The sequence below is a fragment of the Metopolophium dirhodum genome, chromosome 7 (genome assembly GCF_019925205.1).
Source record: "Metopolophium dirhodum isolate CAU chromosome 7, ASM1992520v1, whole genome shotgun sequence".
Classification (NCBI taxonomy): domain Eukaryota; kingdom Metazoa; phylum Arthropoda; class Insecta; order Hemiptera; family Aphididae; genus Metopolophium; species Metopolophium dirhodum.
This window is the reverse complement of record NC_083566.1, coordinates 13,626,060-13,645,212: the sequence shown is the minus strand read 5'-3', so window position 1 is coordinate 13,645,212 and position 19,153 is coordinate 13,626,060. Positions and strand designations below refer to the sequence as shown.

The following is a 19,153-nucleotide window of genomic DNA, read 5'->3' as shown; positions in this document are numbered from 1 at the left end:
ATGATAGAAAAAAATAAAAATCAATAGATTTAAATTCTTCCTGTAGTTCACTAATTATTACCTATGTAATTTATAAATATAGTATACACTATGCTACTATAATATAGTAATGTAATATACATAATAAATAATATAGCCCCAATTAAGAAATCTCACTTTATATTATACCAGCAACCTTAAATTCCCACTCACACGATTGGAATATCCATTACTTCGAGCTGGCTATCTGATTAGTTGGTTTTTCAGTAATTGAAAATAAACTTGCCCACTTTCGTGTGTCAGTGCGCTTCTAGGTGGGAGTTATTTATATTCGTCGATGATCTCACAACAGACGACGCAGGGAATGGCGACAGCGGTTCCCCTACCTGGTCTCTATTCATTGGTCCGTCACTACATTTTTCAATAGTATTGTAAGTATGCGTTTACATAGCGCATTAATAATACAACTAGGACTCGGTTTTATATGTAAATACATTTTTATCTAATGTCACGCCACGACAACATTTCAATTACGAAAATAATTATAAATACACACTAGCGATAAGATTACGTTTATTATGAGCACAAGTTGACTAAGTATAGTGCCATTTATTGGATACACTAAATCAAAAATTAAACTTGACATTGTAGCATTATGATGGTGCAATCTAACTGTTTAAGTACGTCAAATGTACAACTATTCATTCAATCGTAAGCGCAATTAGGTAGGAAAAGAGTTCAGTACAAACTCTTTTTTATGTAAAAATAATTTAAGTACCTAGCTGTTAGTAAAAATACCATGTATAGTAGACAGTAGTTAGGCAATTTAAATACGAAGCATTGACTATCTGTACTACTGCGTGGAATATCAATTTGTATCAATACAATATTAGCCCTCTCAATACCTCACCGATATTCTGATGACCCCGTGAAAGGTGATTTTTAGCTATGTGCAGAACAAAATATATTGACTGCGTAATTGAATGGTGCAAAATAGATTCATTGAATCATCGATAATTTATAATATCATAGAACAGGCATAATATTATATTATATTTGTATATTAAAATAATTGGTAATGAAATATTAAAATGTTAAAAATCATTATAAACTACAATATTTTAAGTTCTAACCAATATACCTGATATCATTTGACTTTAATTCATAACAATATATTAGATTCTAAGCGGAGCCTTTTCATAGTTGAAAAACGCTTCAGTCATTAATTTTGATGGACATTGTCGGTAGCAAATTTGATCTAGTTCGTACTTTTTTCGTATTTTTGTATATTATCAAAATATTATAATATTATGTACCTACACTTGAAAGTTGGTATAGTGTTCATTTTTGGCATGATAAATGTTAAATGTTTAATGCAAATCTAATTTAAAAGAATAAATAATTTAGTGTAGGTGCAGTTTGTGTTTATATAGTTAATTAAATATAATCCAAAGTAATATAAAGGTGAACGAAATACCCCACGGGTCAGCGTAAAATAAATTATTCCAGCTATTTAATATATACACATTGGTATATCGTATAAAAATAAGTATTGAAGACGAAGAAGAACCGCCTCGATAGTTCACCAAAGAGGCAATCGATTTGTATGCGGAAAAAAATTCGTCGATTTTTATTGATTAAAAAAATAAAAACAAAGAATGTTTATGTCTATAATATACCTATATATAATATTTATAATTTATATACAATTTTAAATATACCTACTGAATTAATTATAACAAATAATAATAGTATAATATAAATTTATATTACAAAAAAGGAATGACCAAAGAAAAAAAAAGTAAGTAAGTCACCAAGAAAAATGTTTGGATTCAACACTGACTGTAATTAATAATTATTATCACCTGTTTGAGTAAACAACGTAACGTTAAGTCCGATTAATTTAAGCTTAGGTTAGGTCTCATAGTAAAAAATTACATTTCTTACAGATAAACGCCAACTGTTACTGTAGTTAAAATATGCATTAAGACGACGCCACGTCCACATGTGAAGTCACCATCTCATAAACGTGCATCACAGCAAATTTAATTTCATCGTATCCATCTTAGAGTATTAAGCTTTATCATATTAAATATACGATAAAAACTAAATCTAAAACTGTTATCTAGGGCATGTCTTAATCCTTTTTATTATTTTTGCATTTTTAAATTTTAATATTGTATACATAACAGTGTTATAGCTCACTTCAAAATTAAAGTATCAAAAAAAATCTATGGCCTAGATAATATTATAACTTTAAATTTAATAACAAGTAAATTCACTCTAACGACTAATATTAAAAGAATGATCTCAAAATTGGTTTTGCTTTTTGCAAATTGTCTATTTTATATGTGAAATAAAATGTATATGATATGTTGTACCTACGTACTTTGTTTATGACAGAGACTTCAGACTACACATGCGGGTGAATTGTCATCGTACACCTTATACAATAGTTACTTTCATATATTAGCGCGATTAACTATTATATGCGTAGTAATCATATTATATTACTTCAATTTATATTAGTAATATAATACAGCTTCAATAGAAAGTACAACGAGCATATTTTATTTAGTAAATTTGTTATTATACGAGCTTTAGTCAAAATGCTGTTCATATTAACTTGTATTTTCCAAATTCACATCATATAATTTTATGCATATTTATACTAAATAATACTGTCGTTATGCATTATTTATGAGTGCGTTGTAATCTACTTACTAATGTCTTACTTGTTATTATAATGTCTATATGTCTACTATTCTAAAATCAATATTATTTTCCTTGCGTAGTTGCATCACGCGTATGTGTAACGAAATCACAGAACATATACTACCACGTAGATAATTGATTTATATGAAAAATATACAATAATTCGTCGACAAGTTTCTAAAAATTATCTAAAATATGTGGTTGATATTATATTAACTGATATTTTTCAACACATGTAAACAAATTATCATTTCGTTAGTAAACTTTAAAACAAAAATCTATAAATTTGTTAGACCTGAGTTGACTGAATTATATATTTTTATATATATCCCACTTACGAAACTCGTACATCTTTATTGAAACCGTCTAGAAAAAATTGGTTTCGTAAGCTTTTAAGATATGAAACAATTATACCTTTATTTATGAGGCGACAATAAATATGTTAAGAATCCAAAACTTGACACAGGTCTATTGATTTTCGATCATAATTTCAAACGACGAGACCGAAAACGAAATAATACGGAGCTGCAGAGTACTATGGAAATATTATACGCCAAAAAGTCATTATAATTGTACGAAAATTGACGGCGTGAACTTATAATAAACGTGCCTATACCTATAATTGGTATACTTACCTGTGTACGTTTTGAACGTTCCATTTAATATTATAATGTTCCCATTTACGACTGCAGAAAAAGCCTTCGAAAACTGTGACATTAATTGGATTCGATATAAAAACTGGACGGTTTATCAGCGAGCCGTCAGATCGGTCGTTAAACCGGAAAACATGCGCGTTTCCGGGGATTTATTCTCTCGCACGTGGAATCTGTAATTAAAACTCACGACGCGAAACGTTCCGGCGCTGACCTTCCCCGCACTTGCTGCCCGGCTTGGATAAAACGCGCCCGGTGTATATACAGCGGCGTCGTTGCACAGTTTCCACGGCCAACAATGAATCCTAAGTGACGGGCGGTGAGTTGGTGGGTGGGTGTAGCGAAGGGTAGGTTTTGGTAAAAGGGTCGAAACCGACGGGGAGAACGGCCGAAGGGTTAAGACCGAGACGAGGCCGTGGTGCCGTGTGTTTGCGTTGTACCCCGAAAATGTTTATTGCACATTCCGAACACGCGCTTTTAAAAACTTTGTTCGTTTCTTACGGTGCAGGGTAAAAAGTGAATTAACCGAGGCGAGGTGCACCAGTCGTAGTACGGCGTGGCGTTATACCGGAGTTGTAACCGACTACGGTGACTGCGACTCACCACCGGCCAAATTTACGCCCCTTCATGCCCGTTCTTCGTATCTGCCACCCTTCGGCTAAGTTGAGTTTTAACACGTATAACCACGCACCCGCTGCATTGGGTAACGATAAGTCTGACAGAGTATACTTTTTAATATATAGGTATAATATGTAGGTATATTATTTATACTTAACAATAGTTGAAAAATAATAATAATACCGAAAATACGTGTTGACGTTTGGTTAACATTTGTGTTGTGTGTTTCTTTTATAAAAATCTAAGACGTATATGGCATGAATAACATATTTCGAAAATTCGTGGAAATCAAATTTAATAAAATGTCGACCTTAAACTATATTATTTATTTTGTTATAACTAGGTATATATTATATTATATATATTTATATACAATTTTTATAATCGAATAACGTAATGAAATATTTTGAAACCTAACCTATGTAAAATATATATCTTGCTTCAATGTGAATTAAAATAATAATAATGTATTTTTAATAATAAAACTACGTTTCTACAGAATTTTTTGAAAGTACCGAGTAAAGGGAATATTTAATTTTTTAATTTGCTCATAATAAGTTATAAATCATCGGTTAATGGCAGTGAAAAGGGTTTTAAATCGATTTATCTACAGCGCACACAAGTGAATTAATATTTTTAATACGTATACCTAATATGTGCCTCAAATGCTATATTGTTTTATGGTTAACTAAACTGGATTTTTGTAGACACCCCGACATTTTACTATTTTCGATTTTTTTTTATTTCTTTCTACGTGGTATGCTTAAACAATGAGCTTTGAATTCCTAAGGGACCAACAATTCATTGGATTAAGTAAACACCGTACCTATTCATGCTCGTACTCTATCACGAGTCCTGAACATTACTGACATTTGTAAAAATTGAATACAGAAATGCCACTATCATTTTATTTGAGATCTGAATACCAATTTAAATGTAAGAAGCTAATTATAAATCAAAAAATATATAAGACAACACAGTATTTTAAAAGATCAAAAAACAATAATTTAGTATCAAAAATAAACAAACTAAACCGATTTGTTTTAGAACTGCCACTGTCTTGACATTTTATTCTTCCAAACTTTGAAATAATTCTTTTGCAATGTTATCGTTTTGCAAATGTGAATTATCGCGATGGGTAAAAACTATCTATACAATTTGTATTACTTTAAAAATACAAAACAATTTTAAAGGAACGGTAAATAGTTAATATAGGTGTATTGGTAAATGGTAATTATTACGATGAAATACCCTAACAACACGTATTGTCTGTAAGTACAGTGATTGATTTTTGATACCTGCACGTATTTCTATAATAATAACAAGTATTTGTATAACATAATATGTTACATATTATGTGGCGCACAAAACCATTGTTTAAAAGGTTTTTAAACACTTTATTATATTGATAGATCTTAAAATTAATTTTTAGCCCTTTCCTAGAGAGGACCTTCGTTTAATAACATACATTTTCTAAGACTTTTGTATTCTCAAACAAATTTTTTTTTAATTTGGTCTTTTTGAAACTTTATACGGCAACTTGTATTTCGTAAAGGATAATCAAATTTACAGAAAATACTAATTATAATATTATTTAAATATTACATAAACAATTCTTGGAAATAGATCCATTCATCACTTTCGCTTCAAATCGTTTTTTATCGCAATTATTTAACATTTAATATTTTAACTCCAATGATTCACTACAACATTTAAAGTGACGTCATAAATTACGATGTATACTCATAACCCACAATACAAAGTAAATATTGATAAAATACAGACTTAGCAACACTTGGTAACATTTTGCAAAATACGAGTATACTAAATTTACCAGGTGTGGGAGTAAATGAAGATTCAAATTTCGTCCAATTAGGTACGTCTAAATGCATTATATTCTCTTCAAAACTAACACTTCACTACAATAATATAGTTTCAATTTGGTAGGTTTCAGCCACTATAGGTATACCTACTTGTCATACTTAATTGTCATTGTCACACGTTAAGTATATTTATCACAGTCAAAATACATGACAGAAGGCTTAGCTATGCAAGGTTTATATAGATAGTAATATAATATGTATATTGTATATTACTTCAATATACATATTAATAATAATTATGGCTCATAGAGTAATACTATTACTAGGTAAATTACTATGATAATATAAGACTCTATGACCTGTCTTCATACTAGCATAGATTAAATAACATTAAAGATGGGTAACGTCAATGTTATCATTTATCGCTCATTATTTTAATTTGGATTTGGCTCACTAGCGGATGATGACAGGAGACGAGTAGATACATATTTCCCACCTTATCGTACCACAATGCACCACTAGTGAGTTAAATCCATTGGCGTTGCATATCTACAGTGTTGAGTTTATCTAGATAAATATTCTTTTATCTTTTATCCTCTCTAGATAAATAGAGATTATTAATTTACACAGTTATCTAAGATAAAAACCACAGTTATTTAGATAAAATTTATCCAGATAATTTAATTTATTAAACGGCTTTTATTTATTATAATTTATAGGTAGACAATTAAGTAATTTATTAAGTAGGTAGTAGGTATTTACTAATAACTATCGGCATTTTCGATAACATACTATTAAGTTATTCTATAATGCTACGAGCTTACGGAGAGTGCCATAAACCAATATAAAAAAAATTATCCAATAATTTATCTAGATAAATAAATAATTTAGTTCTTTATCTAGATAACATTATTATAATTTATCTTTATCTAGATAAAGTTATATTTATCTCGGCTCAACACTACCTATCTAAATGGTTATTTAGTCTATACGATAATATAAACCGTCTTATCAATTATCTGAACGCACCACGCACAAACTAGATATGATTACTGTGATAAATGATAAACTTCTTGCAGAGGCGATAACTTTGAAACCAAGTCCAATTGCCAAAATTTAAGTCAGCTTCACCATCGTTTTAAGTATACTTAACTACATAAGTTAAAAAAAAATTGCGAAAACAAGGGTGTCCGGTAAATTAAATATTTAGTATTTATCATATTGCTGTTATACATATACCTACCGTTATTATTTAGATTGTAATGAATTAGTTTAATTAAATTGTACGAGTAAAATAATTATCATAGTTGATTTACACTAAAATAAGTATCATTAGTTAAACACATACAATAACGAAAGCGTCAGTTTAATCAACTAGACAGTATTAATTTAATATTTACTAGCACACATATTATGTATTTATGTATATTATATAGGTGGGGTAATTAGCGTCTGGATATCTGAATACATTCGGTTCGCAATTTCCAATCGGCACCTAAATGGTTTAACGGCAGATTGTCTAGAAATCACGGCCAGCCCTTGTCAGGTACAGTAAAGATGTTAACGGTGAGAATATATAATTGAGTGGCTACTTTCCAAATACATAAATTTAATATGAGTAAAATGTTTACTTTAGTCATTACAAATGTTAAGCCACATTATAATTTATAATTAATATCAAATTTCCATTTAATAACAGAATACTTAGAGACATACATAGGTATACTGCATTTTACGTAGACAGTGTTTGGCTTACTTAAGTTTAATTATAAGTTATAACACTGGAGAGTGTGACATGTAGGACAGATAAATATCATAATTACTCGCTAGCGGTCTTGACGTCATCGTATAAAACTAAGCTTTAAACCGATACAAATCGAACTGTGTTGCATACATTGAAGTGATATCAAGAAACGAACTCATTATATGCAATACATCTCTACATACCATAATAATATCATAGTGCAGACAGCAACAATTTATTGTAATCAAGGTGAGTGCAATAAATAACATCATATTTACCTATAGTGTTATTGACGTAAACCCACATAATATATAATAATTAACAACTTACAGTCGAATACGCAGACACACCCAGGGCCGTCGGGAATTTAGGAGTTTCCGCGGTGAGCAGCTTCTTTAAATAACTATACCTATTTTAAATTAATATATTTTGTCGAAAAAAAAAATTATGATGAAATATACATTTTTTTTCAACATAATTAAGTGATTGCTTTTAAAGATTTTCTAAATACATTTTGCATTTTACATAAGTTATTATAAAAAAAATGTCGAAATCGATGTATAATTGAATTTAAAACACAATAAAAATTGTAGTTATGATAAATTAATAATAACCATACATGTTGTCTATAACTCAATATTTGGTAAATTAGTAAGTGGGACGGTACTTTTATATTTTCCCGTGCCGAAATCTCCTCAATCTGCCGTGTGTATCTCACCAAGCATAAATAAAACTTAAAGGGTTTTTATATTACAGGATTACATTTAACGATTTCAATGACACCAAACTCCTAAACATGCGTGGATGTTTATAGTCTATTCTATTTGTTGTGTCTTACAATACATAATTACTACATACCTATCAATATAAATATATATATAATTTAACTGACTGACTGATCAACGTAGAGTCTAATCTATGATAGCTATAGGAACTTGACATTTTGAGAGTACCTCCGTACCTATATTATGAAGTGGTGGTCTGAGAAAAAATTTTTAAAATTTGAAAATGTTTGAATTTTTAAAGTTGTGGAGGATTTTGAGGACTTTGAGAATTACGATGGTAATTTAAACAATTTTTTTGTCAATAAATGATTGCCAATGGTGACATAAAATACAATTATTGTTAAGATTGTTATTGGATATAATTGTATTTTAATCTGCACTTACCTATTTTATATTTATTACTATAGTTACTATACTTTTTACCCATGCGGTAATCTCAGATATAATACTTTCCTAAATCCTTTATTTTAAAGTACCTAATTTTACCAGTGTTTGGATTAGATAAGTATTTTTTTATCTAGATAAAGATATAGATAATGCAACTCTAATGTATCTAAATAGATATAAAAGATATCTTAACTCATATGTATCTATAGATAAAGATAAATAAAAATACTTTTTTATCTAGATAAAAAAAAGGTACAACTTTTTTTTAAATGGGTTTTAAATTTAGGTATATTTTAGTTGGGCAATAGGAACATACTAATAATAATGATATCAATTAAAATAATTAAATTATTTATAAACCATACATTTGGTTTGAGAATCTGTATTAATATTTAAAATGGGTTTTTACAATTTCGCGATTTTTATCAATAAAAAATGTATCTAGATTAATTTATTTAGATTAGTAAAAAAATTATCTAAGATCAACGTTTAGATATCTTGTAACTATTTATCTAGATAAGATAAAAGATGGATAAATTAAAAAAATAAAATACGATCAATATTATAATAACCAATAAAAAAAATTTATAAAATACATAATAATTCGTGTTGTTTATGTTGGAGACAATCGGTTTGTCGAATAGTGCAAACAATTTTGTTAAGAAGGCTGTCGTGCCATAACCAATTGCTAGTAAAAATAAATAAATATGCCGTTAATATTGTATTATGTAATTGTATTTATTGATTCCATAATTTTAAAGTTTTAATACTTTAAGATTTACCAAAGACAAAAGTATTAATGGCTGACGTTTATAACAGATTCCTCTTAAATATTGAAATTAATACGGTGTTATCTTTAGGTGGTCAGAGATTTGAAGATTACCGCGGGCTTCCAGAGCCAAAAAGATATTCTAGGGATATTATTAATTGTATGGCTGAGACTTTTGAATCAAAAAATAATTGCAAAATGTTGATGATTCAAGAAAGGTTTAGTTATTTGATTATAATAGGTTATTTTAGGTAGGCTTAACAGCTATTCAAATTATAACCACATATTTGTTTAGTTCTGCTTGCAATTGGTTACCCGTTAGTGACTTATTACTATTCACCGATTTAAAATTAAATCTTTTATTGTTTTCTGTGTTTTTTTAAGATTTGAACACAATTGCACTGAATATTAAATAACAAATTAAACAACGTTTGAATCATAAATAGTAAGCTTTTTTTACGGAAAAAGAAGTGTTTATATATAATATATATATATAAAGTGTTTATGTATATATATTATCCCTTTATCCATTAATTTATGACGATTCATCGAGTTATCATAGAATCAGTTTTACATTTTAATCTCATATACTAGCGGTTCTTAACCTTTTGTAGATCACGGACCTCCAGGGGGCCGAGGACCAAAGGTTAAGAACCACTGCCATATACCAAGCTAGAAGGAATAATTATATGCCACATTATTTCCAGCTACCTACTACTACTACAATATACCTGTCCCTGTTCCCCAGCTTTAATAATTTTAAAATTAATTTTTATATTTTATTCTACTCACTTTTGTTTCTGTCTACACACCAATTAACTAAAAATGTGATTAAAAAAATGTGTCAATTAATAATTCCGATAAGAAATCCTGACCAACTCCCTACTTTAACAACGGTTGGCACACTACCAAATGAGCATCACCAAGATAATGCAGTACTTACACAATATTAAGAAAATCAATATTTTGTACATGTATGTTTTTATAATATGTTTAGGTTATTAACTGCAAGGGTTTTGACATGCTGTTTTAAGGGTCTGAATCCTTAGTTAAATAAATAAAAAAAAGTATTGAGATAAAAAGTGTATATTCAAAAATATAAGTTATTTTTTGTCAAAAGAATTATTTCTATACGAAAGAAATGATTCACACATTTTTATCCTAATTAATATTGGAATACAATCGTATATTTCAACGAGGATGTACTGTCAGATATGTGCACTTGACAGCCAACAAATTAATGATAAAGGTATTTAATGAAATATGTATTATTAATATTATTAATTACATTTTTATAAATTATTCGTATTTATATTTAATGATAAAAATGATCAATATCTTTATATTAAAAAAAGGTGTGTAAGTGGATGTCACTCTGCTATACAGTAGGTTACAAGTGGGTCACTGTAATGGATGGTGTTAAATTTGAATTCAATGATATAATCTCATTGTATAAGAAAAACGATTCTGAGCGAAAACGGTCAGTCAGCCTATGATATTACCAAGTATATTTGATGATATTATTGTGAATAAAGTAATTAATATATTATAACCTATTTACGTGGAACCTTGTTTTAAATTTTCAATCCTTAGCCATAAAAGTTAATCATTTTATACATTTTTAACTACAAAATAATTAATAAATCATAAATTTGATAAATGTTGTCAAAATTTGAACTTTAAATGCTTATAAAAAAAAATTGAGCATATGTATTTTTAATATTTTTCAACTGCTATTAGAACGATATATCTATATATCTATATCTATAATTTATTTATATATATATATATATATATATACATTTTCACGCTTTTTTACCCAACAAATAAAATTTTATTGATATTTATAGAAAAAAAAACTAAAAAAATTGAAAACTGACAATGTCCGTAAACAGCTCAAAAAGAGTCAAAATATTTCCAAAATGTTATGGTGTATAGAAAATGCTAATATAAACATTCAGTAAAATTTTCAAGTATCTACTCATTCGTTTTTTAATTATAATAAAATAAGAAAATTGTTACATGAGAAATCAAGTGAATATCAAATGTTGTAAAAGTATAAATTTCAAACGCTCATAAAAATTCAATTTAAGTATCTTGTACACATTTTTTGTTTTGATAAAGGTAGACAAACTTATGAGTAATCTTATATTACATTTTAAAATCTTAGATTTAAAAAAAAAAATTTTTATGAATTCTCAACTCAAAATAATTTGATAATTTTCGTAATTTTTCCTTATTTTGTCAAAATTTGAACTTTAAATGCTTATAAATAAAAACTGTGACTAAGGATTTTTAATTTTTTTCATCTGCCTTTGAAAAAATAACCTAGGAGTCTTCTATTAAATTTTCAAGCTTTTTTACTCAACAGATAAAATTGTATTGGTATTTATAGAAAAATAAACTAAAAAAAATGGAAATTGACAATGTCCGTAAACAGCTCAAAATAAATCAAAATATTTGGAAAATGTTATGATGTATAGAAAATGCAATTATAAACATTCAGTAAAAATTGCATGTCCCTACGGTCATTTGTTTTAGAGTACCACCAAAAACCAAAATCGATTTTCTCAAAAACAGATTTTGCGTAAAAATTCCCGTTTTTCCTTAATTTTTCTTTTGTTTTTCACATCGCTTTTGAAAATTACTGGGAAATTTTTGACCCCCCCAAAGTACCAATTAGATTCACTTTCCTATTAGAAAAGTTACTGTTGGAGGAAATCCAAGCACTTTTACTGTCATAAAAGGTGATGACAGACACAAAAATAAAAAAAAAATAAAAAAAAAAACACACATTATTGTAAAATAAATACATTCATCGTTCCACTCAGAATCTAAAAATGTACGAAAATGTTATGTTCATTATATATTTTGGAAAATAATTTAATATTTAATATTTTCTTGTAAAATATACTAATAGAAAATGTTGAAAGAGCTAGTTATTTTATTGAATAGCTAGACAGATAGGTACATTATATTTATATAAATTTAAATTTAAATTTAAAAACAATTTGATCAATAGTTCGAGGGATTACCCTTTATAAAACTTTTCTAGTCATAATTTACCAAACATTACTGGTAAGATTATTGTAAGTCTTCATCGGCCTCGATATAATGTAGGTAAGTACATTTATTATACAGCGTAGTAGAAGCATATTTAACTAATAACCAGCTACCTATTTTCCATTTCAAACATTTCTATATTTTGAATTATTGATAATTCGGTACTTGAAATATACCTTTACCAATTACAACAAACATCTTTGATGAAAACCGATAGTTACTCATTAAAGTCTTAACAGAACTCAAGATATTAATCATCATAAAGTATTTAATTTACCACATAGCATTAGAATGCCAGTTGAGTACAGAGAGAATATTATATTAATAGATGTACAAGAATCCGAAAATAAACATATTCTCATTTAACGATATTCAGTGGAGTACTACTAAAGAGATTTTCTAATTTATTTTGAAAGTTATTAATAAGTAATCATCTAATGCAAATATACATAGTAGATTGTAAACATATTTTGTTTAAAATGTCAATATAAAAACAATATCAAATGCTATTAGTGTTTTTGTAATTTTTGGCCAAATATTTAACTGGGTATACTAGCTGTATACACATTTGATATATTATATAGTTTTGGTTAGATACTTCTTTTAGTGAAATATTTGTTTATATTATACTATTTGAATTATTATTCAAAAAAGGTTGGTATTATTATTATAACACTAGGCCTAACGAAGCAGGATATAATTATTTTAAACGGAGACGTTATCAAAACCAAAGAATTTTATTGTATTTTTTTCCTACAGTAATCAATAACAATACGTAACAGTGGTCCCATCAATCCATATTGGTGGGGAAACATGTAGAAAACCCAAAAGGCCCTTTTGTAAATAAACACAGTGGCAGTCGTGACGCGTTTTTCCGGTCAGTCGGGAGGGCTTTTTTTTTTATTTTCGTCAAATAAAAACCGTCGTCGTAATCCGCTCCCCGACGACTCGACTATATTATTATTATTATTATACAGAACAATGCGCAGTATTATACGAAAGACCATCATATTATTTAACGTGGAATTTTCAGATTCGCGACCACCTGGTTTATCATTTATCTTTTACTTGTAATAAGTTATCGTAGCCATTGTCATCACTACATATTAATATTATAGTTGTCATTGTATGGTATTAATTTATTATTGTCATAGCACTCACCGTGGCCGTGCCGGGCTTGACGGTGGCGCATGGCAGAATTGCGGTGCCGCCGATCTGTGACGTGACAACGGTGCCGTTTTCGGTGACGAACATGTTGTCCGGATTTCCGAGCTCGTTAATCAGTGCGTTCCCTGGGGCATAGTCGACCGCCGATGAAGATCTCGACAAATGGCGTTTGTGGTGGTGCACTCTCCTCTGCTTCCTGCCACTGTCCGCCGCCGCCGCACCGAAGTCAACTACCGCCACTGGCGAACCACCGTCACTAACGTCGTCGTTGTCAGCCTGTACTCCACCACTGGGGGGACCTGAAAAAAAAAAACCGAAAGGATCAGTCAGTCTCTTCGAAACACTAATAATATTGTCTGTTGCTAATGTGCAGTAACCGCGGTATGTACAAATTATAATGGTCTTGCACTGTGAACGGAATCGAGCAACTGCTGCAGCAAACCGCAGTTGCATTAATTGTCGACGGCAATTTATGCTTTTCACGTTTTAATGTTGATTTAGTAGTACTTTTTAAATGGCATAAAAATACACGTACCTAAATAATTCTCGTTATCAAGGACAAAGTTTATGGCGTTCTAAATCGTTTAAATATTTTCTTATAAAATATGCTCCCTGAATATATTTTAATATGAAATTGAAACGTAGAAATAAGAAGAACGATATCTTAAAATAAACACACTCTAAACGTATCAAAAAATAACAAAGGAAAAATACAATTAAAGCATCATAGTAAATTACAAGAATTATAAACTGTGATGTTTATTTTTATTATTATTATATTATGAATTTTTTTTTATATAACACCTTTTTAAGTAAAAAAGTGTTGTTATTTGAACATCAATTAATATAAAATATTAAAATTTGTATTAGCTATATGACACAAAATATATAGCTTAGTTTAATTAAAATGAACTCGAAAATGTTTGAAAAAAGATTTTTTTGATACGATGAAACAAAACTTTATATATTTTGAGGACTGACTGATGTCTGGTATTTTATACTTTAAAATCATTTAATACAATTTTAAATACTTTAATTTTACCCAATTTAATCATGAATAACACAAGTAAATGTTAAACAATCATTAAATATACCTTAACGAAACAAAACCCATAAAATATGCAAAAACTTCCAGACTATCAAAATTAGTTTTTTAATTTGAATTGTGTATTTAAAAGGTATTTTAATAATAATTTGCTGTGTTTTACTACATTATGCAAAACTGATAACTACGTAACAAAACGTTAAATTTAAAATAAAAATGTTCTATTGGATACATCATTACACTGTATACTGTAAAGCGTATATTAAATCAAATAATCAAGATGTTGCCTCTGTGTTATCTATGCAAGATCTTTAAAGAAAAACAATGTGAAAGTATAAATAAATGAAAAATATTTAATCATTTCTGAGTTGTAAAATTACTAATGTAAAATATTTTAAGATAGGTTTTGTTACTTAGCCATCGAGATCGATGTTTTTTTGATATACCTAAGTTCCGTCACTAGTCATTATAATATTCAATGTACCATTGTACCAAATGCATTGCATTCGAAAACGGCAGTTAATCTGGGTAATGTGAAACTATTGATAAATAATTAAAAGGTTACATAATAAACTTTAACAATTTGGAGGATTTTTAAAAAACTATTTTTATATCAAAGCTTCAGCAAACTGTTGTGTTTCGTAATATCTCTTTTATGTTTTAGTCCTTAACTTAATATTATCATTTATTATATTATTTAAAAGAAATACTATAATTTTAATTAAAATCTTTTACTAATCACTTTTCAATATTCCGTCCCAATAACATAAATCAAAAAGAATAAGGAATTTCTATATTATTGTATTCAAAAGATTGCTTTATTTGTTGAAAAACTTATATAAACCACAAATTTTGCAGTAAAATACCATAATGTATTTAAAAACACAAAATACTTTGAGTTATTTATGATACATGTGTTGTAAAATTGTGTTTTTAATGTTTAATAGGTATTTAAAAATACGTAATATATTTGATTTAATATATAATTGTACAATTTTATAATATACAATTTTACACGTCATGCACACACATAAAATCGGACATGGAAATTACGCCAAATAGGCGGACACTATATGTGCGGTACTATTACACTATACTTTAATAGCTACTTCTAATGCTGCCGTTGCAGTCATGGACGATAAAGTTGGTTTTACGATTGGGACGGAACTAATGATGATTGAGGCTTCCACCGATTCGCAGATTTTTTACGCCACACTGTGTCAGCGTAATACCATGTACGATATACTGTACCGTAAAATATACGTTTGGAGACGTACGTCATGCGTATATTCAGAATCGATGTGCGTGTAAGATTTTCCGCCATCTATTGTCGACTGTAATAATATTGTCATTTCAATTCGTTTGTCGAAGGATAAAATAACTATTGTAACATTGTTCGTTTTTCATCTGGATTTTAATTTGTCACGAAATACCACTGCAATTTTATATTCAAATAAAACTGTTGGCATTTGTTAGAGAACCGTACGAGAAACGTAATAGTAATAATAATAATAATAGTATATAATAGGTATACGTACGGTATGTAACAATGTACCTCAAGGTATTATTAACAGAAAAGAAAATGGATGCAATTTGTAGACATTTGTCTGAAGACTGTTATACGAAACATTATAGAACACCCCAGAGGCGTCCTTGCACCCAAAGGTACAGTAACTCTTTCTATACATAGTAAAACGATGGAGTTATCAAAGTTACCGCTGGCATTTCAAAATGTAAGGTATCATGGGACGTGGTTCATTTATTTATTTTTCACTGTCTACGATACATTATTTACTTAACACACAGCAATTTTTATTTGGGTTCGTAGGAAGTATGTAATCAACCCCACGGAGTTGAATAGGTAATACCACGGATTGTCAGCGAAATTATTGTAACGAAAATGACGACCAATTGAATATTTTATAATATCTTCAAAATTAAAAAACATAATAAACATCGGGATAAAACAAATACAACAACTTCGTGTTTTACTATCAACGTCTCTATCAAATAGAATAAATCTATTAACTATAGTCATAATACGTTATAACTAGCTGTCCTTTCCGCCGTTGCCAGGACAAAGATTTTTTTTCTAAAATGTCAATGAAAACTGAGTTTGATTTTCTGACTAAACATAGCAGCAGCTAGTCACTTCAAATGAAAATCGACGCGTAATTTTGTCATTTAAGTAGATAGGCAATCCGTGGACAATATTCAAACAGTACATCTACATTAGGTAGGAAATCAACATGTGGTGAATTTAGGACACGACTATGAGTAAGAGCAACCTATGTATGAAATATATGCCAACTACGCTCATTAAGAAGAAACATCGGCAATGTAAAAATCTTTATACATTACCCAATCAGTATAATCACCGAGCTAACTATTCTTATTTGAATATCTCGATGATTTTTTAGCGTGCCAAATAAAACGTGTGCCACGGAATGAAAATAATAATTTCTAAGTACATCTTGAGCATTAGATAAATCACGATTACAAAATTCAAGTTCATACGTTTTGTCTTTTAGTGCAAAATTAAGCAAATACGTTAAAACAGTGGAATTTTATATTATTTTACTGGACAAATGGCGCCACAATTGTACTCATACAATCTCTTGTTTTCCTTTTTAAGGGTTGAATTTACAAAAATGTTTTTTAGCTAACGCTTATGTCATAATAGCTATCTGTATGCCAAATTGCGGCCCGATGCGTTGATAGATTAGTCAGTCAGTCGGTCACATTATTCTTTTATATATGCTACAATATATTTATTTAAATACATTCAATTATTTATACTTTCAAGTATTCGATTGCTTCGTATCAATTATTTAATATAGGTATATTAAATTATTAATCTCAAATAATGTTCATATTTGAACAGACTAATCAAACACAAAACTAGTTTAGTAAATTAATGCAATTTATCAATATATTAGAATTTTCCGTTAACAGATTCAATTATATTCCACAATGATAAATTATGTAAATGTACAAGCATAATAATATTTCTAAGGAGAAACCATTATTTAGCATATTTGCATTTCTATCCACAGACTAATATTGTTATTAATCTTTTCTGAAAGTCATTTAACACATTTGTTACGTTTAACAATTTGCTACGAGTAAAATATAAAATATTACATGTAACATTAAAATGCAACACGTGGATGCAAAAACGTATATTAAATTAAAGTTTCAAATATTTGGATTAGAAGGAAGTGTTAATATTTTTAAGTTTAACTTAAGCAAAATGTATATAGGTCGTAGTTCATTTAACTAATATAAAAAAAAAAAAATTAAGTTTAATTTTTTTGAGTATATATTAGACTAGCGAATATTATTCTTTAATTTTCATAAAAAAATTAATAATCTTTATATTTTTAGCACAAATAGAGGGAAAATAGGTAACCGCTCTGAAGTAAGGTACCTAGGAACCGAGTGTACCTCGTCAATGAATAGGTCACTGAAATGAATGTGTTAAATTTGAATTCATTGCATACAAAAATTAACGATTCTGAACGGAAATGGTCTATCAGCATAATATTATATAAATATATTGTTCTTGATAAATAATTATAATAGTAATTTATTTTACTATTAGTTATATGGTTTAACCCTTTTTGGACTGACAGGACTTTTAAGTCTGAGCCAAAATAATTTAGTATACAATTACATACTAGTATAGTAGTATGCAACAGTTGTTATTGCCTGACGGGACTTCTATGTCCTATATTCTAGCAGAAAAAATTATTATGGAAGAAAAATGTTCATTATCATAATAAAAATACATTTTTTATCAAATGTTTGATAAAAAAATAATAGATTTATTTTTAGGTTCTGAGTGGAGAGAGGAAGCTAGTGGTTTTACAATGATGTTTATATTATTTTTTTTGTTTTTTGTTTTGTTTTCTCCTGTATACAAAATTTCTACCAGAAGGAGTGCTTCGATTTAAACATATAGTATCTTATCTTTTAGCGAATTGAATCAAAATGGTACTTTAAAGAAGTCATTTTTCAATTTTCTCAGTAATTATACGGGAAAACCACCGACAAATTACATAAAACCAGTAAAAATGAAATTTTAATTTCTAACGTTTTGTTTATCACCATAGAAACGAATAAAAAATGATAATATTATAATATTAATTCAACTTACAGGCCATAATAAATAATAACAATGTAAAATATCCAGAATGACAAACCGTCTCCGCTCAAAATCGTTTTCTTATACAATGATATATTATATCATTGAATTCAAGTTTAATACAATCCATTATACATTGACCCCCTTGTAACTTACTGTACAGTAGAGCGGCATCCACTTATCCGTTTTTTTTCATATCCAATATTATAAGATATAGGAAAAAAATTATAAGGGCCAAAAAATTTGTATTTTTTAATT

The 19,153-nt window shown here is 28.4% G+C and overlaps 1 protein-coding gene across 2 annotated transcripts in view; it reads right to left on the bottom strand.

The window, feature by feature from the left end:
- Positions 1–19,153, bottom strand: part of LOC132948754 (uncharacterized) — a 196,723-nt gene that overhangs the window by 33,989 nt on the left and 143,581 nt on the right. For both annotated transcript variants that reach the window (XM_061019392.1, XM_061019393.1), the window contains one exon: positions 13,698–14,002. In XM_061019392.1, the coding sequence (XP_060875375.1) occupies positions 13,698–14,002 (305 nt within the window). The remainder of the gene's footprint in view (positions 1–13,697; positions 14,003–19,153) is intronic.